Source organism: Globicephala melas, chromosome 10 (genome assembly GCF_963455315.2).
Source record: "Globicephala melas chromosome 10, mGloMel1.2, whole genome shotgun sequence".
In the NCBI taxonomy this organism is placed as follows: Eukaryota; Metazoa; Chordata; class Mammalia; order Artiodactyla; family Delphinidae; genus Globicephala; species Globicephala melas.
In genome coordinates, this window is record NC_083323.1 from 16,039,965 (window position 1) to 16,066,351 (window position 26,387).

At 47.5% G+C, this 26,387-nt stretch overlaps 1 protein-coding gene across 2 annotated transcripts in view; it reads left to right on the plus strand.

The window, feature by feature from the left end:
* The window catches only part of NUAK1 (NUAK family kinase 1), a 68,644-nt gene that overhangs the window by 9,469 nt on the left and 32,788 nt on the right, over positions 1-26,387 (plus strand). The window contains exons 1-2 of one of the 2 annotated variants that reach the window (XM_060305652.1): positions 11,048-11,117; positions 20,271-20,391. In XM_060305652.1, the coding sequence (XP_060161635.1) occupies positions 20,319-20,391 (73 nt within the window). In that variant the 5' untranslated portion in view covers positions 11,048-11,117; positions 20,271-20,318. Of the gene's footprint in view, positions 1-11,047; positions 11,118-20,270; positions 20,392-26,387 lie in introns of those variants that run through there. The other variant, XM_030856182.2, reaches the window with a different exon arrangement.

Below are 26,387 nucleotides of genomic sequence, written 5' to 3' on the forward strand. Positions count from 1 at the left end.
TTTGGTCCCAGTGAGGCTGGAGGCCTGTGGCTGCCTCTGCTCTCCATTGTGCATTTGGGTCTCCCAGTGCTTTTAGCATCGACGGGGTGTGTGTGGGGGGGCGTTCAGCATCCAGGGAGCTCCTTCTACCTGGGGACAGGCGGGTGGAGGCAAGACTCCAGGCAGGAGGAGAAGACTAAGGAGGGGCCCTCTCCCCAGTGGAAGGCATGTTTTTGGCATCCTCACTTAAAAGGAAGAATTGACCGGTATGTTTACTAGTCTTTCATCCTTAAAGATGAAATCAGTCCATCAAGCTCACCTCTGTGGAGCGCTTTATATTCACCAGGTCTTGGGGTGAGTGTGTTGCCTGCCTCGTCTCACTGAATTCCCGGTCGTTCTTAGACACCCCCCGTCCCAGTGAGAGAGATGCTCTCACAACCCCCATTTTACTGCAGAGGGAACTGAGGCCCAGGGACACACTATTTGTGACCGGGGGATGATGGCAGGAATGAAATTCACATCTGTCTGAGCTCTCGGCGATGACCCTAGACGGCTTCCAAGGAGGAGTAGAAGTAGCTGTCATTTTTCCTTCTGCCTCTCCCAGGTTGCACGTTTAAACACATTTATTCAAATATTTGCTGAGCTCCACCGCTGTGCCAGGCCCTGTGTGGGCACCAGGGAGGTGGTGGGGTGGGGCTGGGCAATGGCAACAGGGAACAGCCTCTGCCCCAAAGGAGCTCAACCACCTCTTGGTTCTAGAACGTGCAGCTGCCCCTTGTCATTTCTAGATCCCCAGCCTTTGTGGTCAACGCTTACCCCTCCTTGCTGGTCCATTTAAGGACACTGATTCCCTATTGTATTTCTTTTGTGTGTGCTTTGGTCTCTTAGAATTTCATCCCTTTACATCAAGTACATTCATTATGCAACCATGATTTTCTCCGTATCAGAAGAGAAGACAGCAAACTTTGAGAAGCTCTCAGTGGTCCTTGATGTAACGCTACTACCTTGTCTAGCTCTTGGTAGATTAGAAAGTGAATTATTTCTCCAACTAGCAGAAGCCGTGGGAGGGAAGAGGCTGATACTCGGGTTGGTCTGGTGAGCTCAGAGCCCAGCACGTGAATGTATTTGGGTGGAAAGGCAGGGCAGTGATGCACCTGCTCCAGGGAGAACCCCGCTTTGCATCTTCCTTGTGGTTAATTGATATCTGTTTCCCAGGCAGAATCAAATGGAATGCTCGGGGAAGGAACCAGTGTGTGAGTGGGTGTGCAGGCAGCTCGTGGCAGAAATCCTGGAGAGGGGAGGAATGAAGTGGAAATCTCCACTGAGTCGTATCCACCTTCTTGAATGTGTAGGAAGGTCCAGAGCGGAAGGAAGATCCTTTCCCTAACGGTTGTAATAGCAGGAAACATTTATTGAGTGGCGCGTGTGAGCCAGGCACCGTTCTAACTACTTTACATGCTACCTCTCCTTTGAGCCTGTATTATTAGTACATTCATTTTGCAGACCAGGAAGGAGAGGCTTAGAGAGGTCACAAGCCTTGCCCAAAGTCACAGAGCTGGGACCTAGGGCTGGGCTGTCTGACTTCAGGGTCAAGGTTGTAATCGTTGGGCTCCATGGCCTCTCATGGGCGCGGATCCTTGGAGGTTTCTGCAGCTTCCTGCTTTGGTCCTTCACCCACACGCTGTGGGGTGGACTCCCACTGAACCCAGACTTACTGCTCAGAGAAGCTGTGTCCAGGCTTGTGAAAATAGCAGCTGAAGGACCTTGGTTCCATGAAGCCAGTTATTCCGTGTCTTACTCAGTTATGTCCTCCCTGTGCCTGGTTCTGTGCCTGGTGCACAGGAAGAAGGCACCTCATGTTTGTGGAATGGCTGTGGAGTGTTAGGAGTCTGGGGATGTTGTCAGAAGGCTTGGGGGCCAGTCCCACCATTGCCACAACTTGAGCTGTGTGACCTGGGGCGAATTACGCCTCTTCTACGGCTTCAGCTAATTTCTCTGTGAGATGAGAGTTCTGGGACTGATTTGGAGCTTACTTTCCAGCCCCATCCAGTTTCTGCATTTGGTGAGTCTTCAGGTCTTGTCTCCAAATTGCAAGTGGCAGTCACCAACTCCTCCCTTGTTTGTCCTCCTTCCCTGGAAGGCAGGCTCTTCCAGGGCAGGGATTTTCACCAGTTTTGTTTACTGGTGTTATCTCAAGTGCCTAGCATGGTGCCTGGCAAATCAGTATTGGTGACGTGCCTGCACGCATGCCTGAATGAATGATGGCCGTCTCTCTCTTGCTGATGAAATCTCAGCATAGGAAAGATTCTGGGGCTAAAGCCTAAGAAGAAAATTAAGGAGCAGATGTACCATTTTCCAAGAAAAACACCATCTTTATAAAGGCAAGGTGCAGCCGAGATGGGGAAAGTTTATTATCTCTGCTGGCCGAGGGATTAGGGAGTCAGCAGGATTCCTCGATTTTTCATCATCTGGTGATACTTTTTGCAAACCACAGAGAAAACAAAACAAAAACAAAAACTCTCCCATTCCTTCCCCCCACCGCCCCAGCGCCTCCTTTAACTTCAAGCTGAAAAAGCACTTGCTGCTTGAAACAGCTCACAAAGGAAAAAATTATAACAAATATTTTGCATTTCTCTGGTGGCGGCACAGTCTGAATTCCTTTCAGCCCCACAATGAGTTCTAATTTTATGAAATGTTTGGATTAGCCACCAATTTTCCGGTGGAATTTAGGAGGCTTGTATCCGTACTTATGCTTGAAGCGAATAAATCTCGTAAAATCCATGCAGGGCCCAGTGGGACGTTGTAGCCAAGGACAAAATGACCATCAGCGGAATGATGGGGAAGAGAGAGATCTCTCTGGCAGCTGTGGGCAGGCTTTGTGGATGGTGGTGTGTTCTTGAACCACAGTCTCTGGGGCTTGGCCGGGCTGCATACCACTTCCAACTGATCATGGCCTATAAACTGATCCAGCCCAAGTACAATGCCTTGTACCTCACCTTGTTCTTTCAATTCTGAGAGCCAGAGAACGTTAGGTCATCTGGTAATTGGGTGAGAGGCATTTGATAACACATGGTGCTTCTGCCCGCCTCCCTCACCCTCATAGCACTGAGTGCTTTGTGTTATAATTTCCAGTCTTCTAATCTCTTTCCGCCCCTAGACCTGTGCTGTCTCATGTGGACACACGTGCCTATTAAAGTTAACATTAATTACAGTGAAATAAAATTAAAAACTTAAGCTCCTTGGGCATACTAGCCACATGTTAAGTGCTGGATAACCCTATGGGGCTGGTGGCAACCATCCGACAATGCAGGAAAGATCATTTCCATTATCATAGAAAGTTCTAAAGGGTGGCGCTGTTCTAGAGGCCGAGTTTAATGACAGAGAGACATGCTCCACCCGTTTCCTTGCTTTATTAGCTCCATTCACAGCACTTGTCACCATTTTAATTATCTCTAAACAACCTCATTCATCATCTTCTCTGCATCTCCATTGTCTAGAACAGTGCCTGGTATATAGTAAGCACGGTGAAGATTTTTAGAATAAATGAATGAAGTTGTCTGTCTGGTTTAGCATTGCTTTGCATGTGCCTGCCACCTTCAAAACAACTGACTGACTACTTATTGAGTTGTAACTCTTGAATGGATTCATCTGATATTTGTTGAGCACGTACTATGTGCAAGCCTCTCAGGCTATGATGGTGGGCAAACGGACATGACCCTCTAGTTGATGAGCTTAGCCAGTCTAAGGGCTCTTAGATTTGTGGGGACATGGGAATCTCCTGGGTGTGCCAGTTAAAATGCACCATCTTTGGCACCCACCCCAGAGAGCCTGGTCCAGCAGGGCTGGGATGCGACTTAGGGAGACCTGGGAATCTTCAGCATTTTAACCAGATAACACAAGGGAAGGTGATGGGGTTGGTCCGTGGTCTGTCCTTGGGAAACACAGTAATGGAAAGCTCGTTGTATTCGTCTGAGGATATACCCCCCACTTTCTTCAGTCCTCACCTTCTTTTGTGATAACTGGAGGGCCCTAAGACCCCACGCCTTTATATTGGAACCGTAGTTTGAGGTCTCTTTGCCTGTTATTTTCCCATGGAGTAATAATAATAGCAAACAATTACATAGCAGGAATTGTGCCAGGCGGTAGTCTAAGCACGTTGAATCTCTGACCTAATTCATCCTCATGGTAACCCTGAGAGATGCACAGCATTATCATCCCCGTTTTACAGCGGATAAACTGAGGCACAGAAAATTAAGTCACTGGCCCACGTCTGCACTACTTGAAGGGGAATGCCAGCGTGGAAGTGCTGCGGGGCTGCTGCTCTGTCACTAGACCTTGAGCTGCTGCCCCCCAAATGCCGAATGTGCCTTTATATCCTTTTCTGCCAGTTGCTCAGAATCAGAGTCAGGTATATTTAGGAAATGCCTTTTGAGGGGATTAACACGTGTGGGCCTTAGGAGCTCTGTTGATCTGCAAATGCCCATCCCTGGCCTCAAAGAGCATAATTAATTCAGACATTCCCTTGGGCCTACTATACCTCACCCCTGTGCTGCCAGGTGTAAGAGGCTCGCAGCTAACAGGAGAGACAGAGGCAGAGGCAGGGACTTCCCGAGGAAGTGTCACACCCAGGTTAGGTCTTCCTCTCGCCAGGAAAAGCAAAGCAAATCTTACAAGCTAGGTGTTCCCTCATTTTGCTTCTTGTGACTCTCCATTCTTTGCATAGTTTTGCTGTAGAATAATATGGCTACTTCACCAGTAGGGGTTCTGAGTGCGTGTATTTTGTATGTGTGATGGGGGACAGCCAACATAAGGAAAGATGTGCCTCGCTCCCGTCCTTTTTTTTCCCACCTAGCAAGGCAGGAAGCCCCTTAGAGTTGGGAGATGCCCAGAACTCCTGACCCACTTGGGAGAACCTTGAAAGAAGGGGAGCGAAGGGAGAGGAGAGAACATTTGTAGAATAATCACCCTCCATGAGGCCGTTGACGTGCAGCATCTTATTTCACAGCAGCTCTGTCATGAAGGGACCGTTATTCCCACTTTGCAGTTAAAAAAGTTGATGCTCAGGAAGGGTAACTGATTTGCTCAAGTAAGCAAGGTAGCGCCAGAGTTAAAAACTCAGGTCTGTCTGACCCCTCTGTGGGCTCTTCCAGCTACACCGCTTGTTCTCAGTCCCGGCGGAGCATTAGAATCACCTATAGGGACCTTTTAGCAGCTCTCTGTGGGTGGGGCCCGGGCATCACCATCTTTAAACAGACGCCTAGGTGCACGGCTGGAGCTGAGACCATGGTGGAGCATGGTGATGACGGAGGCCCAAGGGTCTGCGCTCCTGAAGGTGTCCCATCCATGCCTGGTCCACCTGGGACCTTGCCCACAGCAAGGTGAGGCCCCTCCCCTATGTGGCTCCCAGTGTGCTTCCGCCACGGAGGGCTGGTGTGTCCAGAGCCATCCCGCTGGACCTGAGCCGCGGACCTTTTGCTCTGTTGCATCAGACGCTGCTTGTAAATCAGCAGCTGGCTTGTTTTCTTGTTAGGCTCCAGTTGTGGCGACTTTTGTGTGTCTATTTATTTCAGGGAAATAATTCCGTCCTGCAAAATCGATTCCCTGGGGGTTACAGAAGTACATTTGGAAGGACTTCTTTTACTGGGGTGACCCGAAATGTCCTCTTTCAAAAGAGGCTACAGCTGTTCCTCTTCTCCCAAGCCCTGTCTCACTTTGCCCTCTGACACCATCCTCTCAACCTCGTATTTTGAAGGTCTCACTGCAGGGTTCTTACACACATTTCTGCGTGTGGCCTATTTGTTAATAATAATAATTTTAAAAGGGGCTTTGCAGTACGTACTGTATGTTGGACAGTATTGGGCATTTTTTGTATGTTGTCTCATTGCATTTTGCCTTTTCTTGGCAGTGATGAATCTGGGGATCTTTATCCTCAAATGGAGGAAGTTACAATTACACCATGATTTGCTGGCGTTTTGGGAGGATGAGGTGCTCCATGGACTATAGAAGCTGCCATATTGGGGCAGTTGGCTTGGCTGGGATGGTGGTGGGGAGTTGGCTAGTAAAACAGAAGAGGGTGGAAGAAGCAGAGAGCAGCCCAGCGGCCCCTAGGGTTCAACGTGACATGAGCCCAGTCAAGAAAGTGGAGAATTCTTGTTAATCTGATGCATTGGTTAAGTGGAAATACTGAAAGGTTATAATAGAGAGCTCTAAATATAGTTTTCCAGGTAATTGAAGCTCGCTTATATACAAGCCAATCTTTTAAAAAATTGTAGCCATTTCTTATGGAAATCTTTCTCAGTTGGATGCACACTTTCTTGCTTTCTTAAAACGAAGTACCTTGAAGGTAGTTAAACCTTTTCTCGAAGTCTTTTGGGGAACTTCTAAATGGTTCTCAGTACTGTATTTTGGAGTTCTCATGTCTGCTATTTATAGTTTGTCTATCTGCTCCTTCATCAGCTTCCATGCCTTTTTGTGACCCTTTTTTAAATGATAACATTTTTCTTTTCCCTCTAGCAAAAATAATGCATGCTCAATACTGAAAACTCACAAGACACAGAAAAGTTAAAGACGAAAGGTAAAAGCCAGTCGTCCTGTCTTGATTCCACCAGGGAGGCTGTCTCTAGTGGCTTTCTAGTTCCATATTTCCACTTCTCTACAGCTTTGCCATGACAAGCTTGTTAGAATTGTGTCAGCAGGAAAACATTGGGTGACCATGTTCAGGGGCTCAGTGGATGGAGTCTATGCCATTTCTTGGGGTGGCTTTTCTAAGAGTTCGTTTCCTTTCTCATACAGTCTTCAGAGCTGAATGGGCCCTGACAATGAACCTGATGAGATTCTGTTTTCTCTTGTAAAAGAATGAGCCATTCTGGGGAGAGTTGACCCGGCCAGGCTCACTCAGTTAGTATGTGGCTGAGATGAGTCTCTTGATTCAAGGTCCAGTACATTTCTCATTTCGCCACATCTTACCTGTGTTCCGGAGGGACAAGTGACTTTGGAATAAAGGAGCTATTGCTATATTTGGAAAACTAAAACCAAGAGAAAACCTACCTTCACCTCAATCATCTAGGTTGCTCAAGTGACAGATTTTTTTAACTTCTTTTCTGAGGGAGTAAGAAACAGAGTGTGGCCTCCTCCTTAGCAGGCCAGCCAGACCCACTGCCCTTTTGAACATCAGTCTTAGATTAGTACCGAGATGGACTCAGAAACACACTTGAAAGCAACTTGCATTATTATCCGTACATAGCTTACATTTTATGACCTGCTTAAAGATGCAGGGAGCATAAATCTTGGGGAGGACCGTCTTATTTACTTGTTCTTCTTTTCTGCAGATGGGATGCTTGCATCAGAGCCTGGCTGGCTTCAGATGTCTGCTCCAGGATATTTTAGCTGAACTGTATGAGTCCATTAAACAAATGTAAGAGTTTTTGGGAAAGGAGGGCTGTGTCTCAAACCAAATGTTTTACATGGAGAACATCTGGGGAATATTGGTATTTGTGTGTACAGTACATCAGAAAGCAGCTTGGCGGGGTTCAGCTGGGATGTTTCTGGCCTGCGGTTGCTGGATTTGACAGTTGTATTGTAAGGGAATGGTTCTTATGAAGTGTTGCCATAAAGGCAGGGCTTGGTCCAGGAAGGGGTGTCCTCGTTTAGCCGTGCACTCAAATTGCTCTGATTAGCTCCCCAGCCAGATCGCCCACGACATTTGAACAGTCTGATATCTGAGCTCGTTTAAACAATGGAGAAAAGAAGCATCACAGTGCCAGGTGTTTAAACAATGGAGAAAAGAAGCATCACAGTGCCAGGACTTGGGGTGTTTCTCCTTCACCCCGTGGTTGCATGGATTTCACGACACTTGGAAACAGGTGTGGCCCAGTGGAGGTAGTATTGGCCACAGAATCCAAGTACCTGGGTTGGAACTTGGGGTGTTGCCTTTATGACCTGTGGGGACTCAGAGAGTTCCTTTCTGCAGGATCAGTTTCTTTCTCCTGCAAAATAAGTAATTTGTCTCATGGGTGGTAGGGAGAGTAAAATAAAGCGAGATGGTACTGTGTACATGGTGGGGGGGCCATTTACACACCTTGGTATTGCATACACGGGTTTGCGGTCTCACCCGCAAGTATAGAATCAACGTGGACCAGAGTGGAATTGGGAATCTGACATCAGCAACTTGTAGATTTTGGCCCAGGTTGGTGGTAGTGGGTGGATGAGTGAACATTCTTTTGTTTTTGTTTTTTTTTTTTTTGTGGTACGTGGGCCTCTCACTGTTGTGGCCTCTCCCGCTGCGGAGCACAGGCTCCGGACGCGCAGGCTCAGCGGCCATGGCTCACGGGCCCAGCCGCTCTGCGGCATGTGGGATCTTCCCAGACAGGGGCACGAACCCACGTCCCCTGCATCGGCAGGCGGACTCTCAACCACTGCGCCACCAGGGAAGCCCTGGGTGAACATTCTTATAAAAATTATGACTGATGGGATTCAGCATGTTTAATTCAGTTCAACTCAACACGTGTTTATTGAATGTCTGTTATGGGACCGGACTCTTCCCTAGTTGCTGGGGACGCAGGGGTGAATGAGGGTTCCTATCCTGCCGTCTCTGCTTCTTATTCCTGGTATTGACCGTGAATGACTCTCCCTCTTGTTATATTATGTGTTGACTGTGATTTAGGTAGTACAGACAACGACTGGCATATTAGTCTGCTTGGGCTGCTGTAACAATACCATGGCCTACGTGGCTTAAATGACAGAAATTAATTTTCTTACAGTTCTGGAGGCTGGAAGTCAAAGATCAAGGTGCCGGCAGGGTTGGTTTCTGGTGAGACCTCTCTTCCTGGCTTGCAAATGGCTGCCTTCTCCCTGTGGCCTCACATGGCTTTTCCTCAGTGAGCACGTGCTCCTGGGGTCTCTTCCTCTCCCTCCAAGGACTTCAGTCTTGTTAGATCAGGACCCCACCCTTATGACCTCATTCAACCTTAGTCACCTCCTTAAAGGCCCTGCCTCCAAATAGTCACATTGGGGGTTAGGGCTTCAACATTTGAATTTGCTGGGGGGAGGGGAAGACAATTCAGTTTATAACAACTGGTAATATTTTATAGGGTAGAATATTATCTGGCAGGGAATATCGTTGGACTTTCTGCACCTTTCCTGCAAGATTGGTCAAAACAACCTGACTGAACCCCCAGTCAGCCAGAAAAAAAGGCCAAATTCCACAGTAATTTACTATGTCTTTATTGGGGTGAGAGAGGAAATTATTGTAAGAATTAATCTGGATGGGTCCTGAAGACGGTATTTCAACTAGTACCAGTCAAGTGAAGTAGTCAGAGGCCCATCTTATGGAGGGGATGATGGAGTGTAAGGCACATGACATGAGTGAGCAAAGAGGACAGGGGAGATTCTCTCCTGGCTCTTGTCAGGGATGGGAAAATTCATACTCTGGGCAAAGTGAGACTCAATTCTCCTCTTAGGAGCATGAGGGAGACTTGAGGGTGGAAATGGGAGAATGAGGCCTGGAAGGACTTCTACATCAGTTTCTGCCTGTGATCTCACAAAAGAACACTTTGCTGGGAAGGGTCTCAGAGTCCTAGGAAGAGCATCTCCTTGGCCAAACTGTAGGTCATGTGTCTCCCCATTGGCATGGGGAGGGTGCAGTATCTTGACTGTCAGTCTCTTTAGCAGTGGGATAGGGGTGGGCCCCAGTGCAATGTCAGGGTGCTCCTACTAGTAGAAGGATGAATGGGTGCAGGGCAGGGAGAGCCTGTCCATTGCCCTCTCCATGGGATTGTAAGCAACTTGAGGGGTCGGTCCATGATCTGCAGGACCTTGATCGGTACCTTATCTAGAGCAGATTTCCCAGGATTGCTTGCTGGAGAATTGACTCACTGTTGCATTTTAGGGATGTGCTTCCCGGACCCTCTGGTCTGATTCTGCCTTTTGTTCAGCTGTGTTGCCTGGCCCTGCAGAGAGCAGCAAGAAACACCAGTGGATGTGCTTTTGAAGATGGGACTGATTTGAATAAGAAAAGACTTGGGGTGGGGACAAGGCGGTGCGGTGTGGCTTGGGTGGCGCCTGCATCTCCGGAGACTCCGATTCAGCCTTCTTTACAGACACCCGCTAAACGCCAGGCGCTGTGCTACGTGCTTTGTCAGTGTTGCTACCGAGCTTCAGAGTGTGGTCTTTGGGTTTCCCGAGACCCAGCTCTCCTGTTCATTAGTTGTGTGCCCTAGGGCAAGTTACTTCACCTTCCTCAGACTCAGTTTAAATTCACTGAGAAAGCAGAAATACTCTTTTAGTAAGAATTTCATGAATGAGCTGTTGAGAGGATGTTGAGGATGGTGCCCAGTGCCTGGCACACAGTAAGGGCTTGATAACTGGGAATTAGCATGATTACCACTAGCTATTGTTGTGAATTCTCTCCCAGCCTTTCTGGAGTGGGCACTATTATTGCTCCATTTTAAAGATGAGCAAGTTGAGGCTCAATGATTTTGGGACAAGCAGGGATTCAGCACTTGAGAGTTTAGCCAGGTCAAAGAAGACTCAGTGGCAGGGGGCTGGGGGCTGCGTTGGGTGGAATCAGATGCCCTATTACTGTTGTATGGTTTCATAAAGGTCCTTCTTCATACTTGGGGACCATGTCAGCCACAGCTCTTTGGCGTATACAGAACACCAGTTACCTGCCAGGCAGTGGAGATGTTGCAATGAATAAAACAGAAACGGTCTCTGTGTGAATGAAGCCTGTAAGTAATGGTGAGCAAGGTTAGGAAAGGGGACCTATATGTGCGTTTCGGGGGCTTATTGCAGGGGTTGGGTGCGGAGGAGGGGGTCAGCTGGAGAAGTTAGTTGCAGACAGTAGGGTGTGGGGGGATCCGGGCAGAGGAAATGACAAGCATAAATGTCCAGGGGCATGGACACACCCAGGCTGCTCCTTAAGTCCCTGTAATGACCACAGACCCCTGCCCCAACCGCCCTGAGGGTAGGCACTGAGTGATGGGTGTGGGTGAGGCCCATGGAGGCAACCGGCCTGATGGGGTGGCAGGAAATTTCCACCTGGGACTGAGCATGCGCCTTGGGGGTTGGGCTGGCAGAGCTGGGTGGGGGCTGTGCCTTTGTAGCTGGAGGTGCTTCTGTGACAACATCCCTGGTAGCAGGTTGGCCGGGGGGTAATTAGCGGGCTGACAAGCATCCAAATGGATTGTGCCGGGAGGGGGGGTGGGGGGTGGGGTGGGGAGAGGATGTTGGGGGGGAGTGGAGGGCGATGGGGGGGTCCAGCGGGGGGGGAAGCGGCTGTGGAGCAGGGATAATGGACACTGAGAGCTGAGAGCTTCTCCTGGAAGGAAAAGAAGCTGCTGCTTGTGAGGAGATGATGAATGAGGCCTCTGGGGGTGGGGGCGGGGACAGACTGCAGCCCGGGCTCTTATTCCTTCCCTGTCTGATCCGTCTTTTTTTTTTTTTTTAACATCTTTATTAGAGTATAATTGCTTTACAATGGTGTGTTAGTTTCTGCTTTATAACAAAGTGAATCAGTTATACATATACATATGTCCCCATATCTCTTCCCTCTCTGATCCGTCTTTGCGCTCTAATTGCTATATGCCTGTTTTTCGCCTAAGAGGGATTCTGTCAGTATAAAAATAACCTCTGAGGACTCTTCTCTTTCACTTATCTTTAAAATCACCCATGGTTAAAATATAAAATTTAAAGCCATGCCCTTTAATTTGTGTGTGTGTGTTACATGTATCCTACCATCTTAAGAAATTAAAAAACTTTCTTTTTTTCTTTGTTCTGCTTACCTGGATCAGCTAAACTCAGTTGGCTAATTTCCTTTCCCTTTGGAAAACTAATGTTTCTTTGGTCTTTTGTGTCCCTTTTTCATTGGTTCCCAAGGTCAGTGATTCAGTGGCCGCCTGAAGTTAATATTTAAAAGCAATGTTTTCAGTGAATTAAGAAATAATGGGAGAAGAACCGCCCAGGTATGCCTACTCACGTGTGATATCAAATCAAGCTTCAGATATTGGAACAAGGATCGGACTGAATTGGACTGAAAAGTGTCCCCAGCAGGTCTGTGTGAGGACAGCCCCCTGGCGTCAGATGGAAATGAAATCACGCATCGTGCTGTGAAACGGGTCCTAAATTGCCAACACGCTTAGGAGTGGCTGTCACCTCCGCCCCACGCCCCCACCTCAGTTTATTAATAATGCAGCAGTTCTGGGGACTTCACTGTGCTGGGGCCTGCCTCACATGTAAATGTGAATTTAAACCCTTTTTTTTGGGGTGGCAGTTTCAGTCCTGCTGCCAGCTGTGGTTTGGAATTTGGTTAGGAATCCCCACCCAGGGTATGATGTATCCAGGAGTGGAGTGGGAATCAGGACGCTTGTTGCCGTTCCAGTACTGCTGTTAGCTTCGTGAACTTGGGCCTGTACTTTAATCTCCCTGGGACTCGGTTTCCTCATCTGTAAAACGAGGGGGCTGGCATAGAACATTCTGGGGCCCTTGTAGCTCTAACATCTGCCAGTGATGATGTTGCTGGTTATGCCTTCTCGCCCTTCATCATATACACAATCTGATACGATCCCCACAGCAACCTCGTGGGGTCCGTGCTCTTGTCACCTTATTTGCAGATGAGGAAACTGAGGCTGTGACATGTTTGTCTGAGTACCTCCCTGTGCAGGGGGCACCTGGGCCAAGTCCCTGTGACTGATGCCAGGGCCAAGGGGCTGAGGCTGGCTTTCTTAGCAGTTCTGGCTGGGGCTCTGCTGGGCTTGGAGCTTGGTAAATCGAAGTTGCACAATCCTAAGCTTATTCAAGCTGCGGTATAAACAGTGTCAGAGTGATCAGATGCTACTACTTGAGGCTGTCCACCTTAGAAGTAACCTCAGCCCTCTGGTCTGGTCTGCCCTCCCCCCAGAGCTGTTGAAACCTGGAAGAAGAGTCGTTGAGCTTCAGATTTCTGAGTTGGTGCTGCGTTTGGCTTTCAGGAATGCGAGAGTCCAAAAATCACCCCCTGCTTGGCCACTCGAGTCCCAGCTGAACAAGCCTCACGTTTTCAGTATTTTTGTGATGCTGGTGTTGCCTGTGGAGCATCTCTTGTGCTACTGGAGACCATTTCCTGCAGGGGGCCTTGGGATGGTTTCTTAAGAGATTTCCAGCGGATCCCCGTAAGAGGGGGCTTCTCACAGCCCCGGCTAGACCCTCTCTCACAGAGCAAGCAGGATGGGGGGCTCCGGAGCTCACCTCCTCTCTCATCCTCTGGACACATTCACTTTGACCAGGCGTGGGAGCTCCAGGTGGCCTGCAGAGCATGAAGTAACCCATGAGCAGCCAGCTTCCGTGGCCTCCGGGCATCCACAGGCCTGCCTCGGGCTAGGATGAGCCAGGTGTCCTCTGGGAACAAACCTTCCCTTTCCCAGGGGCAAATGAATACAGGTCACTGAGTCCCTTCAAGGAAGTAGCTTGTTTTAAATTCCCCTCTTTCTAGATGGGCAGTTCATGAATTTTCCTTAATCATCGAGCATTTAATATGACTGCATAGTATTTAAGTTACAGAAGGAGTGCCATCCCGGCCACATTGACTGTGGTTTAAGGTCAAACTAAAGAGTGCCGCAGAATCACCGGGGAAGCTTGTAAAAAGTGCCCGTCCCAGCTTGTCCTCATCCTCGAATTCAATAGGTCTGGGCTGGACCCTGGAATCTGCATTATGGCAGTCAGCATCCCCCTTTCCTCCCCAGACGGAGGATCTGACGCAGGTGGTACACCAGCCAGCCTTTGGCCAAGTGCTGTCTCCTGGAATCTAACTGCATGCTCGGGGTGGGCTTGTCGCTTGCTCTATCATTGCTGCTGGCACTAACTTTCCATCGGTGCCTGCCCGGTCAGCCCTGGCCACTGTCTCCTGTTTACAAACCTCAGCGCCATACAGGGAGTGTAAATCTGCCTGCAGTTTCTTAGTCATTAATTCCACTTCCCTTGTGGCATCGACACATGCAATAATGACATTCTTCGCTCAGCCCTTGAAGGGGGCAGGTCCAGAACAAGGGATGACTGTATCTGTAGATAGAAACATCCCAGGCCCTTCTGAGGACCTCCGAAGTGGGCCCTGGCCCGGTCAAATAAAAATCTGCTTTGCTGTTTCAATTCTGGAGATAGAACACATTTTTCATGGCAGGAGAAAAAAAAAAATCAGGGTCATCTGAGGAAACACCATCTCTTATGGGGAGTTTTGGGAAATCGAGGATTGAGAGCTGATTTACACAGGATTATATGTTCAGAACCTCTTAGAAGGTTAAAAGGCTGGTGGTGGCGAATGGTAGGATAATGTTCTTTGAAGAAAAAGGTCTTTCTTCTATATGCTGTGCTCCCTGGCGTCAGGACGCCTCTCCTCAGAGCCTGCTGATACAACTCTTGGCTTCCAACCTGCTTCTGTCTGAAGAAACACCCACACATTGACATGAATCAACAGGCCAGAGAGGAAGAGGCCCACGGTGGAGCTGCCTTGGGTTTCCATGGGGCTGAACGTTGCATCACGGCAACTTGCTAGAGTGTTGTCCTGAGTTGGCCAGACTCCTCACAAAGAGCTGGGGGGCATTTAATTAATCAGGGGCCTTGGCTGCAAGGTGGCCTCCTGGCTGGTGTCACCGTGGTGATGGCCGGGCACAGCCTTTCTAAGTGAAAGCCGTTTGGTGATCCTGGGGAGCTTTGGACCCGTGGGGCCCATGCGGAGCTGTGCCTTTGCCTTGAACTCGGACCATCAACCAGGCCAGAGCAGGAACGCCCTACGCTGGCCTCCAACTTGACTTGGCTAACCATTCATTCCCACTGCAGATGGCCTCTGGGCCTCTCGGTAAGAAAAGGTCCCCTGAGCTGCCTCTGACTCAGTGCCTTGCAGCTCCCGTGGAGCAGTGGAACGTGGCCGGGTGTGAGATCACACCTGTGAATGGCAGGGAAGCTGCCAGCTCCTGTTGCCGGGATTAGAACTCAAACTTGTTCTCACTAAGTGATGCTAATGCCGTGTTTTATGGCCCTGTTTCTTCCCTGCTGCTCAGTCCCCGACTCCTGACCTCCCAGGACCTCACATGGGACCCTGTAAAAAACTTCATCTGCTTGGAGGGGGCCCATCACACTGGGCTTTGGGGACTGTTTGGGATCCTTTGAGAGATTCTGTCACCTGCCATGTTTGCTGTCCGTCCCGACTTTATCCACAGCCTCAAGAATCAGCAGCCTCTGGGCTCAGCCTGCCTGGATTCAAGTCCTCGCTCCATCTCTTCCAGGCAGTGTGACTTTGGGCAATGTTTATCTCCTCGGTGCCTAGGTGCCCCTGTGCAATGGGGTCGTAGTTAGGACTAAATGAGGTAAAGTCCACTGGCACATGGTTAACACATACTAGATATTAGTTACTGTTATTATTAAGAATATTGCCGTTGCTTTAAAAATGTTGATCTGTTAGGCCAAAGACAAAGCACTAAGATCTTGCTACTCCAAGTGTGGTCCCTGGGCTGACAGCACTGGTGCATCGCCTGGGAGTTTGCTGGAACCCCAGAATCCCAGGCCCCACCTTAGACCTGTGGATTCAGAATCTTCATTTTGACCAGATGTCCGGGACCCCTTAGAGAGGCACTGTTCTGGAACAGCCTCTCTTTAGGCTGACAGATGTCAATCAGTGAGCACCATGGGAGGTGGCTGTGGAGGGAAGAGGGTAGTGATTCTTTTGGTTGGAGCCTCAAATACAATACACACAGTCTGCCCGGAATTTTCTCCACTCCCCAAAGCAGCCCAGGAAGATGGCTGGCTGCCCTGCTCTGTGTAGGCATGCAGGCTGGATATTAAATTTAACCTGTTCTTGCCTCAGTACAAATGTGGGGAAGGGGAGGATGTGTGTGGGAGGAATGGGGAGGGGAGAGGCCCATGTGATGATGTGCTGTGGGCTTGTCACCCCTTTAAATGTGGCCCAAGACCCTGTATCACCGTGTCGTTCTGACAGGCCTCGTTATAGTCACTGCCATTCAGTGAACACCTGAGGGCCAGGCACTGTCCTTACTTCTCCTCCTTACAACAGCCCCAAGAGTTAGGACTTGCTGACCCCATTTTACAGACGAGGAAACTGAGACCTGTTAGGTTCAGGTTTGCCTGAGGTCATCCAGCCAGCAAAAGCCTGAGCTTTCATCATACTGCTCTGCTCCCCGTAGCCCTGCCTAGATCCCCGAGCTCTTAACATTCACAATGGCCACTGTGGAAAAGGAAGCCCAGCAGGCTGCAGAGCAGGTAGTTCTGGGTGATTATTCAAAAAAGGAAAAACAACCACTGCAGAAGAGAAGGCTGTTATATTTAGCAAGGGATCAGCATTGGCCGGGCTTTTTGCCTCTTAAACAGTCAGGCACCGCAGGGCAGAATTTGCAGGTCCACAGCCATAAGGTTTAATCATTGAACGACAGGGTGGCCTCATTTATAAGGCACACGGGTGATGTCTAGACTTGGGAACACTTAGGAAAGGGGCTGGGCTGTGCGTTGGGCTTAAACACCTGAGTTCCCAGCTTCAATCATTTTGAAGGCAGAGTGAAATCTCTCCAGCGCCTGCAGGAACCAACTGGACTTTTTTTTGGAGGGTGTATGATTTCAGACATTTGGTAACCGCTTCCTGCTGGGCCCTTTCCTTACCTCTGTCTTTCTTTGTAGATGTGGGTGAGGATTGAGGAAAACTGGGGAGGAGGTTTGCTCCATAATATCGGGCATCTCTGTGTATCTCTTTGGTAGCCTTTGGCCACTATTGGAAGGAGAAAGGGGAAGTGGCCCTGAGGTTGCTTTTCGGGTTCCAGTTGTTCGTCCTCCTGTCTGGTCTCAGACTCAGGAGCCACGGATGCTCATGTGGGCTCAGCTGTTCTGAGCTTCCAGACATTTCTGATGAGGGTACAATTTAAAGACCCAGGAGAGAGATTCTCCTGCCCTTTTTGCACTTTGGGAACAAATGTGGTCTCCATTCCCTAGACCTTCACTTGCTGCCCCACGAGGAAGCCGGAGGAATTTATGGGGTATTGTCTCTGGGTTAAATGTGGCTGACATTTATTAAGCCCTTATCCTGGGCCAGGCATGTTCTAAGCCATTTAATCCTCATAGGGCCCTGTGAGGCAGGTCCTGTATTTTCCTGCTTGACAGATGAGGAAACTGGAGCACAGAGAGGTTTTGCAACCTGCTCAAGGTCACACAGCTGGTGAGTGGTTTTAGCCAGGACTCAAGGCCATGTCCTTAACCATCATGCTGCCTCACCGTGTGCTGGCTCAGTTTATCCTTCAACTTCACAAAGGAGGCACTGCATTACGTTACAGAAGCTGCATTTTTAGATCTCATTCTCCTTTTTAAACAACTCTTCAGAAATGTGACAACCGTTTTTAGCTATCTGGCTCCTATGGAAACATCCTGGGAGCTGGATTTGGCCTCAGGCTGAATATGCATCAAACAAAGGAGCAGGATAATTTCAGACGGTGTGGGAAAGGTGTAGGGAGAGTATAAGGCCAGGAGTGTCCTTATCAGGTAGAGGGGTCAGGGAAGGCCTCCCTAAGGGACCACGGAGCTGAAGCTTGAATGATAAGGATGTAAAGATCCGGCGGTGTGTAAAGCACTTATCACAGTGCCTGTACCATATATTAAGTGCGTCGTGAATGCCGCTATTATTTCTATCCTTATTGCTTTCGTGGTTGGCCATTCATTGGATCTATGACCTTGGGTGAGTCATCTCCCGCTCTTGGGAGTTGAACTGAATGTCTCCCCTCTGGCCTTGACAGTTCTCAGTGATTTCTAGCATTTGTCTCCCACCACGCCTTTGAAATAGGGGGCAGAATGAGCCCTCTTTTACACTTTCAATAGAAGATTCATTGTCGGAAGAGGGAAGCTTTTGTGGAGGGACAACCACCATGGCTATTAACATTTATGGAGCCCTTTTAGTTTCCTCAGTGCCGAGCGGGGTGTGATTAGAATGTGGGCACTTTCCTCTTCACACTGGGCTGGAAACATCCCTCTGGCAAAGACACCGTGGGACCGTTGGCCTCTCGCTCCATGGTTGGGGGGATTGACAAGTCCACTTATTTTCTCAACCCCTGGAATGTCACTACCCTCCCCTGACCTTGGATGGTGAAAGAATTTATTTCTATTGTCATTTGACAATAGGGCCTCCTCAAGGCCAAGTTCAGCCTGCTGTATAATCAAAGGGGTAGTTTCACCACTCGGCCCATCTTTAGTTCCTGGAGGAATGTAGGAGTTGGTCCAAGAGCCACCCACATCCTCCACGGCCTGAGTGCGTTCACTGTCGGCTTCCTCCAGCGCAAGCTCCCAGGATCGCAGGCCCTGCTCAGATAAATTAAAGCCTTCAAGTCATGTCTTTACATTTGACGTAAGCAAAGGCAGGCATTTCTTGCTGCATCCTGAATGGGGCTGTCGTGAGGGCCTGGGGGAGCTGGGGGGCCTGGCACCCTGGTGAAAGGGGGCCTTGAAGCTGGAAGCTCATTCATCTCTGTGCAGCCTCCTTGTCTCCCCAGACGCGTGGTCCATCCACACTCTAGGGAGGGTGCTACCTGCCCCTGGGTTTACAGCAGGGCGTCCTGTGTTTCCTGTTTGCTTTCCCCATTCCTCAATTGCCCACGTTAAGTAGGACGCCAAAGAAATCCTAAGTCACCTTCTTGACGTGCCTGTCTTGGTGGTGCTGTTTGACTGGAGTGGTCCCTCCGTTTTTGCTCCAATTCTACTATCACTTCCCTGGTCTGGCCTCTCATCCACCTAATAACATCAACCCCTGCCCCCCTGCCCTTCTTCCCTCCTTCCCCCTTCCCTCTCTATGTACCTGCCTCCCTGCCCACACTCAGTGTTTTCTCAGGCCTGCCACGCGCCAGGCATGGTTTTAAGCACTGGAGAGAAAGCAGTGAACAAGATCCCCACTAGTGTAGGGTCAGGTAATGAATGACACCAATACTGATTTAATGACAGCTGGGGAAAGGTCTGCAAAGGAGAAATCCGGGGACCTGCTGGTTGATTTAACCAGCAAAGAGCAAAATCAAGAATAATAAGAGCTTCCTAAGTCTTGTGGCGTCACAGATGGACCGGTTGTATTTTAGAGACATTTCCGTGTATAGCGCTGCACGGGGATCTGGTGCCCAGTCGGAAACTTCAGATGATCACAGGTGTGAGTGCATTCCTGCTGCAGCCGCCCATGCTTGACCCTGTGATAGGCGAGGTGTGGCCCTGGGCTGCTGCTAACAAGGACTTTTTCCTCCAGAGCCTTTGCAATCCGAGGGGTGGTTTTACTTCCTTTCATCCAGGAAAGGTTGCTAAGGTGAGGGTCGAGGTCACAAGAGGACCAGTTTGGAGGGAACTAAGCAGGCTTTCAGAGCTGGCAGCAAATCGATTGGCAGGTTTCCTTGTTACCCATGGCTAACCCCCTCCGCCAAAGTAGTTTTTGCCCCCCTTAGAGCCAAGGCGGATTAAATTACCAACCAACTTGTTTATGAGCAGAGATGAATTCATTGGCAAACATATTTCTTCCTTATTAGATTCCCATTGTCCTTTAATGTCTTTTTATTTATGTGTTTCTTTTGAGTAATTGCTCTGCGCCTTGGCCCTGGCAACTCTCTGCAGTTTGGATTTGCAGACAACATTGGCACGGAGCTTTTGGAATCAACTGGGGCTGGGCAGGGAGTCTAGCTTAGCTTCCTTGGTTTTACTCTGACTTTTCTCAAGCAGGGCCTTTTGGTCGAATCACTTGCTGTCAAAGGTGCCTTAGTGAGAGGAAGGATGTAGGAAGGATTTGGCTTCTGAGCAATTGCATCAGCATAGCATAAGCCGGAGTCTTAAAACCCAAGGTTTGAGCAGAACTGGCCTTGAGACAGGCCACGCAGTAAAGCCTTTTCTATCCATCACTGCGGCAGCTGCATGGTGGGGCTGAGTGATGCTAATTTCACCTCTCCATGTTTAGTCATCGACACCCTGTAAACCAAGCTCTCCTTTTTTCTTTTTTCAAAGGATCAGGATTCCTAGAGTAAATGAATCTGGCCACGTGAAGCAGCCCTCTGCTTTGTGGGGGAAAAAAAAAAAAAAAAAAAAAAGCCACCATCCCAAACCCAGGCTGTTAAAACCTGATGTTTTCTGTTGTCTGGAGAAGGGTGTTTTTGCTATAAATGAAAGATGTGACGGGGGTATTTCGAAGCTTTGTTTTGGTTATTGTCGGTTCTGCCAACAAGTAACATCTGTATTTATTTTCCAAACTCTCCCAATGGCTGATTTGCATCTGTTTAGTTCTCTGAGTAACATTTCATTTCCTGACTTTATAGGTTGCTATAAAATCCATTCGTAAGGACAAAATTAAGGATGAACAAGACATGGTTCACATCAGACGAGAGATTGAGATCATGTCATCCCTCAACCATCCTCATATCATCAGTATTTATGAAGGTCAGTGATTTTTTTTCACCCCCGTATCAGTTACCATTTCTCATACCATGGGGCCTGCCAAGATTTTTAGGTAATTGCCCTTCTGGGCAGGAGCCAAGTATTTTTTCCTCATGATGCAAAAATAGCTGGGTGTTATCTCTTATTTGGTTACCTTGAGTGCAACCAGACACATGTAGCACAGCGCACTTTGGTGATAAAGTAGCTGTGGCTGGTGCCTCCTTCTGTCTTCCCCGTTTCTTGGTGGTTGCTAAGCAACCCACCTTATTGAAAACCACTATGTGAGACAGCCGTGGTTTCTGGAAAATGGCAGTTTTCTGGGTGGCCAAGTAACGGTGGATCTATTGTAAATGTCATTCCCCAAAGCTGATGCTTCAGGGGTGGTGTCATGAGTTATTCAAAGTTAGCCTTTCTGAGTTAGGAATTAACTTCCAGCAGGTCCAAGAAATGCCAAGGAAGAAGAGGGATCTGTTGGTGTGACAGATACTTTGCAAATGCAGTTTGAGTTGTTGGTGTTTATAGAAGGACAGGGAGGGGAAGAGCTTATAAAAGTGCTCATGCTTCAACTCTTTAGTTCCTCATGGGAAGAAATGGAGAGTATAAACTTCCCAGTCTGTCATTTAAAAAAACTATCCTTTAAAAAATTACACAAGCAACATGTGTTTATGGCAGGAATGATTGAAATACAACTGTTAAAATTTTAAAAATAATTTCTGCTCTCTCATTTTGATGAATGGCTCTTTATACATATTTATATTTTTAGTCTACTTTTCTATATCTGTAATGTGGTTTTTATCCAGAGTTAGATCATACTGTTTATACTGGGTTTTAGCTTGATTTTTTTTCATTTTTTATATCATGCATCTCTTCCTATATCAATAAATATTCCACTATAAGGACATTTTAAAAGACTTTATAGTGTTCCATTTATGGACATACCATAATTTATTGGATCTATTTTCTTTTGTCAAATATATAAATTGTTTTAAATTTCTGGTTATTATAAACAGGGCTTTAAAGACTCTCCTTGTACATCATGTTTACATTCATTTCTGATTATTTTCTTATGAAAAATCCCTAGTCTTGGATTTACTGAGTCAAAACATTTCTGTAGAATATTTTTTAATATATGGTTGAGTCAGAAAAATAAACCTATTTTTAATTTCTGGTCTGTTCATCATAACTTATACAGTAAGGGCTAAGAGGAAACCAGACGGTGACCCTAAAGTTTTTCTGATATTTCAGTTTTCCTTCTTCTGGTTCCCTGCTGGGTTTTGCTATGCTTTTTTCCCCCTGCTATTTCTATTTTGGCTCCTCATGTAGAAGTAAATGCCGGTAATATCTTTTATCTTGATTTTTCTAAAGCTCATTTTTGGGACCCTTGGAGATAGGATTTTTAAGGGGGAAATCTGCATTTATTCAGTCACTTATTCATTCCACAAACATTTCTTGCAGTGAGTCTCAAACTGCAGTCCCTGGACCAGAAGCATCAGCATAAATTGGGATTGTTAGAAATGCAGAGTCCCAGGCCCTGCCCAGGACCTGCCGTAGATATGTAAACAATATATTCTGGGACCAAGGAGGCCCAAGCTTAGAAGTTTTCATGGAAATATATGGCATCCAAGCTGGGCCTTGAAGGAGTTTTTTGGAGGAAGAATTGACAAAAGTAGAATTCCAGGCTGCTAAAACAAATCTGAATATGCCTGGTAATTGGGGGGAATTTCCAGAAGTGAGAAGTGCGTTGAGATACAAAATGCAGGATGAGAGTGAATTTTATTAAGTGTGGAATGTTTTTGCTCTTTGTGTTGCCATGGAAACCTGAAGGCCATCATGCATAGTGTGGACCAGTGTGGGTCACGTGCTCTGTGTGCAGGTCTGTGAGATTTCTTAGCCTAGAGCTGGAGGCTTCTTTACCAGGAAGCAGAGTTTTAATCCAGCATGAAGTTTCCAGTTCTTTATTTGGGAGACAGGTCTGTGGTCACAGAAGTCTGGCATCAAGAAGCCTACTTCTTTACTAGCATCATGCCCTCCTTGACCTTGGGAATCCTTCAGGCTGAATGGGGAACAGGAGTCTGTCCCCCTCCAAGGGAAGGCCAGAGATGAACCTCAATGGAAGAACATCCTATTATCAAGGTCAAGGCCTTAGTCCAGCCCCTGCTGGAGGCTTCAAGAAGAGAAGCCCTTGCTCGTAACTTTAAAGATGGGTATCAGCGTGAATTAAAGTTCTTTGGGTGACTAGAAATAACTTTCACCAAGGCCTCAGGTGAGAGCTTGGGCTTCAATTCATAAAACCCTTAGAACTGGCTTTAGGGAGTCGGGGAAGAGCTTGAGTTCTCACACCAGACTTGAGACTTTGAGCAGGATGGTGGGCCTTTCAGTGCCTCAATGACTGCACCTATATTGGGATAACAATTCTACCCCCTCCTAGGGTTTGTCAGTAGGATTAAATGAGATGATACATATACTGGTAAGCTCAAAAAGGTCATTGTTATGAAGACCCCATAGTCATCCTAAGTAGTTCTTAATCTGGGGTCCATTGACAGGATATTTCATGAGTGAGCTACAGGGGGTCTGTAAATCCTCTGAAATTAAGTATGTAACTATGTTGTCTAAGCCACTGGCTACAGATGGATATTAAAATTAATTGAAATAAAAATTCAGCTCCTCAGACACTTTAGCCACATTTCAAGTAGCTCAATGGCCACATTTGGCTAGTGGCTGCCATATTGGACAGCATCGTAGTTGTGGAAACTGAGGCTCTGGAAGGTTCATGAGTCCCTGGGTGTGTTTGTTTGCTAGGGCTGCTACCACAGACTGGGTGGCTTAAACAATAGAAATTTATTTTTTCTTGGATTTGGAGGCTTGAAAGTCCAAGACTAAGGTGTCAGTAGAGTTGGTTTCTTCTAAGGCCTCTCTCCTTGGCTTGTAGACTGCCATTTTCTCCCTGCGTCTTCACATCTGTATGTGTCTGTGTCTAAATTTTTCCTTCTTAGAAGGCCACTAATCATTCTGGCTTAGGGCCCACCCTAATGACCTCATTTTAACTTGATTACTTCTTTAAAGACTATCTCCAAATAGGATTGCATTCTGAGGAACTAGGTGTTAGGACTTCAACATAGGGTTTTTTGTTTGTTTGTTTTTTGTTTTGCAGTGGGGCTGGGAATATTCAGCTTATAATACTGGGTACGCTGGCTAGTTGGTGGCCCTGGCACACAGGTCTTCTTACCCCACTTGTTTTTTTCCCTCTGCCAGGCCTCAGCCCTGTATTTCTGACCTTGTGTCTTGTTTTGCTGGCTCTGCAGCCCACCACTGTGCCCCAGGCATCCCCCTCAGCCTGGCCTTTTCCCTCCTTTTCAACCCTGGGGTGTGGCAGGGGCAGTGCAAAGGTAGCAATGGTGGTGGGAACTGAGTCTGTGAGTTAATACCCTGGTCCCTCTGTAGCTCACAAAGTGAAACCTTCTCCCTGGAAGCTGATTGGTCGTTTGATGGGCCAGTCAGGAGCCTTAGCTGAGTTCAGACATGTGTTAATTTTCTGAGTGAAAAATCAGTGCCCAGGCATCTAATTGGCTGTTTGGACATTAGCTAAGTGAACTTTACAATTTCTTCTTCAACAAGGACCTTTGTGATTTAAAACAGACACACACACACACACACACACACACACACACAGACACACACACATCCTAGCAAAAGCAGCAGTAGCAGTAACAATAATAGCAGCAACATGACAAAGCAATGATGCGCCTAACCCTGTACGTTTAGGACCTTTGGGGTTTCATGTGGGGAATGCACCATTTTGGACTGTACAGTCAGGTGATATTGAAATAACTAGTTCCAGAGGAATAATTCATTCATTAAAAAAACTAAGTGCCTACTACGTGCCAGGCCCTGTTCTAGGTACTAGGAATGCAGAGGTGAACAAGGCAGGCTCTGGGCTGTGGAGCTGAAATTTAGTGAATAGACAGGCGAACAGATAAGTGACTTTTGAGCTGAGACCTGAATGGAATGAGGAGTGAGCTCTTTGAAGACCTGGGCATTCCAGCCAGAGGGAACAGTATGTGCAGATGCTCAGAGGAGGGAAGCAGCTTGTGTTGTGAGAAGTGACAGAGGGCCTCTGAGACTGAGGGACTGAATAGGGTGGCAGGAGAGAGGAAATTGGAGAGGGCCATATTTTGACCGCATTGGCTAAAGGAAAGAGTATGGATTTTTTACACCAGGAGTAGGGGGATGCCACTGGTTTTGAGGAAGGAAGTAACATTTTAAAATTAACACTTGAAAGTAATACTAATAATAGCTTGGAGTTATTGAGTGTTTACCCTGTGCTAGGATATGTGTATGTATGATCTCATTTAATCCTTATATCCATGAAAGATGAATTGTTAAGATCCCTATTTTATGGTAAGGAAAATTCAGCTTGTTGGCTAAGTGCATTTTCCAAGGTTATACCAACTACTAGTAACTGGTGGATCTGAGAGTTGAACTTAGCGACACTCCGAAGCTTGTGCTGCTGATACTAACCAGGTATTTGGTGGTCTGCAGCAACCCCTAATTGGGGGCAAGGCTTGTCCTAAACCCTGTGATACAGATAATTCCTGGCCTTCATAGAGGTTACTGTCTTAAATATGTGAGAGTATTAAATCCCAGCTTGGTGGGTATTTTAGAGAATGTTTCTGCATACGTGTTAGGAAGAAGCTTGGGTCCCCAGTCCAGTAAATTCATAGGTCAAGTGTTTCCTCAGCTGCAGTTCATGGAAATGTAAGTTATTTGTATATTATTCACAGTACCTGCAGGCTCATAAAACCTGCAGCTTCACTGAATCAGTGCTGCTGTTCACCAGATCTCAAAAATAATTCCTCTTAAATGTTTCTTTCCCAAACCAGATCCTGGGGTTACTCTCCTATTGACACGTAGGTGAAGGTGATCGACCCTCAAATTTGTCAACTCTGTGTAAACACACCAACCATAACTGGCTTCTAATGCTAAGTAAATAAAAGAGGATAGACATACACCTTCTAGCCTGTGATGCTATAAGGGTAACCTAATCGAGAGAGAAAAGGAAGAAAGAAACCTCTGGCACTATCTTGGGATGGACCCCTGTTTTCAGTCAAAGGAATTCCATTCTCTCAGCAGGGAGGTAATTGACAATAAGGAAAGAACAGCTGAAAAGGAAGTGCCCCGGAGCTTTCAACTTGGTTTGCCTAGGATGGAAGAGAGAAAAACGGTTTTTGCCTGGGGTTCTGATTTCAGGACCCAAGTTCAAACATCAAAGGCACATTGTCTCACCCCCATTTCCCCTTTGGAAGCCCAGGAGACTCAGTCTGCAAAACCACGGCCCAGCATCTTGCTGTCCAACACTTGGGGGAAACAGCACAGTCCAGCCTGTAAAAGCGAAAAGGTGGGGAGTGGGGAGAGTGGACCGGTGCCTTCACTTTTATGCCCTTGTGTTTTTTTTTGTTCCTGGAAATCTCTTTTCTTGGCCCTGCATCTTCTCTCTCGGCCCTTTTTTACATTGTGAGTTGCCAGACTGGCCAGCCTTTTCATCACATCCCCTGTCTTAGGTAAGGGTGAGCCTGGCTTTCTGGGACAAAGTAGGATGGCTATTTGGCATTTGTCAGCTGTGATCTCTTGCCTTTGGGAGAGTCTCTCAAACTTCAAAAACACAGTAGCAAGCAAATGTGTTTCTTTTAATAATCATGTGAGTTTCATGCCCTGGCTCCATGAGCCTTAAGCCTGCTGTCCATGAGAAGATGTAAAAGAGTCCATATTCTACTAAATTCTCCGAACTCCTACTGTGGAGACGTTTTGGATGAATTTACTATCAGTTAAAAGCTCCTCCCAGCTTCTTAGAAGTATACATTACAATATGCTTTTTTAAGCTACCTGTGCCTTATGAGATTCTGATAGATCTTTCTGGAAGGGGATCTAGTTCTTGTCTCTTGGTGAAAATCACTGCTTTAAAAATCCAGGCTCTGATGACGGGCATTCCTGCCTTCTCCTCC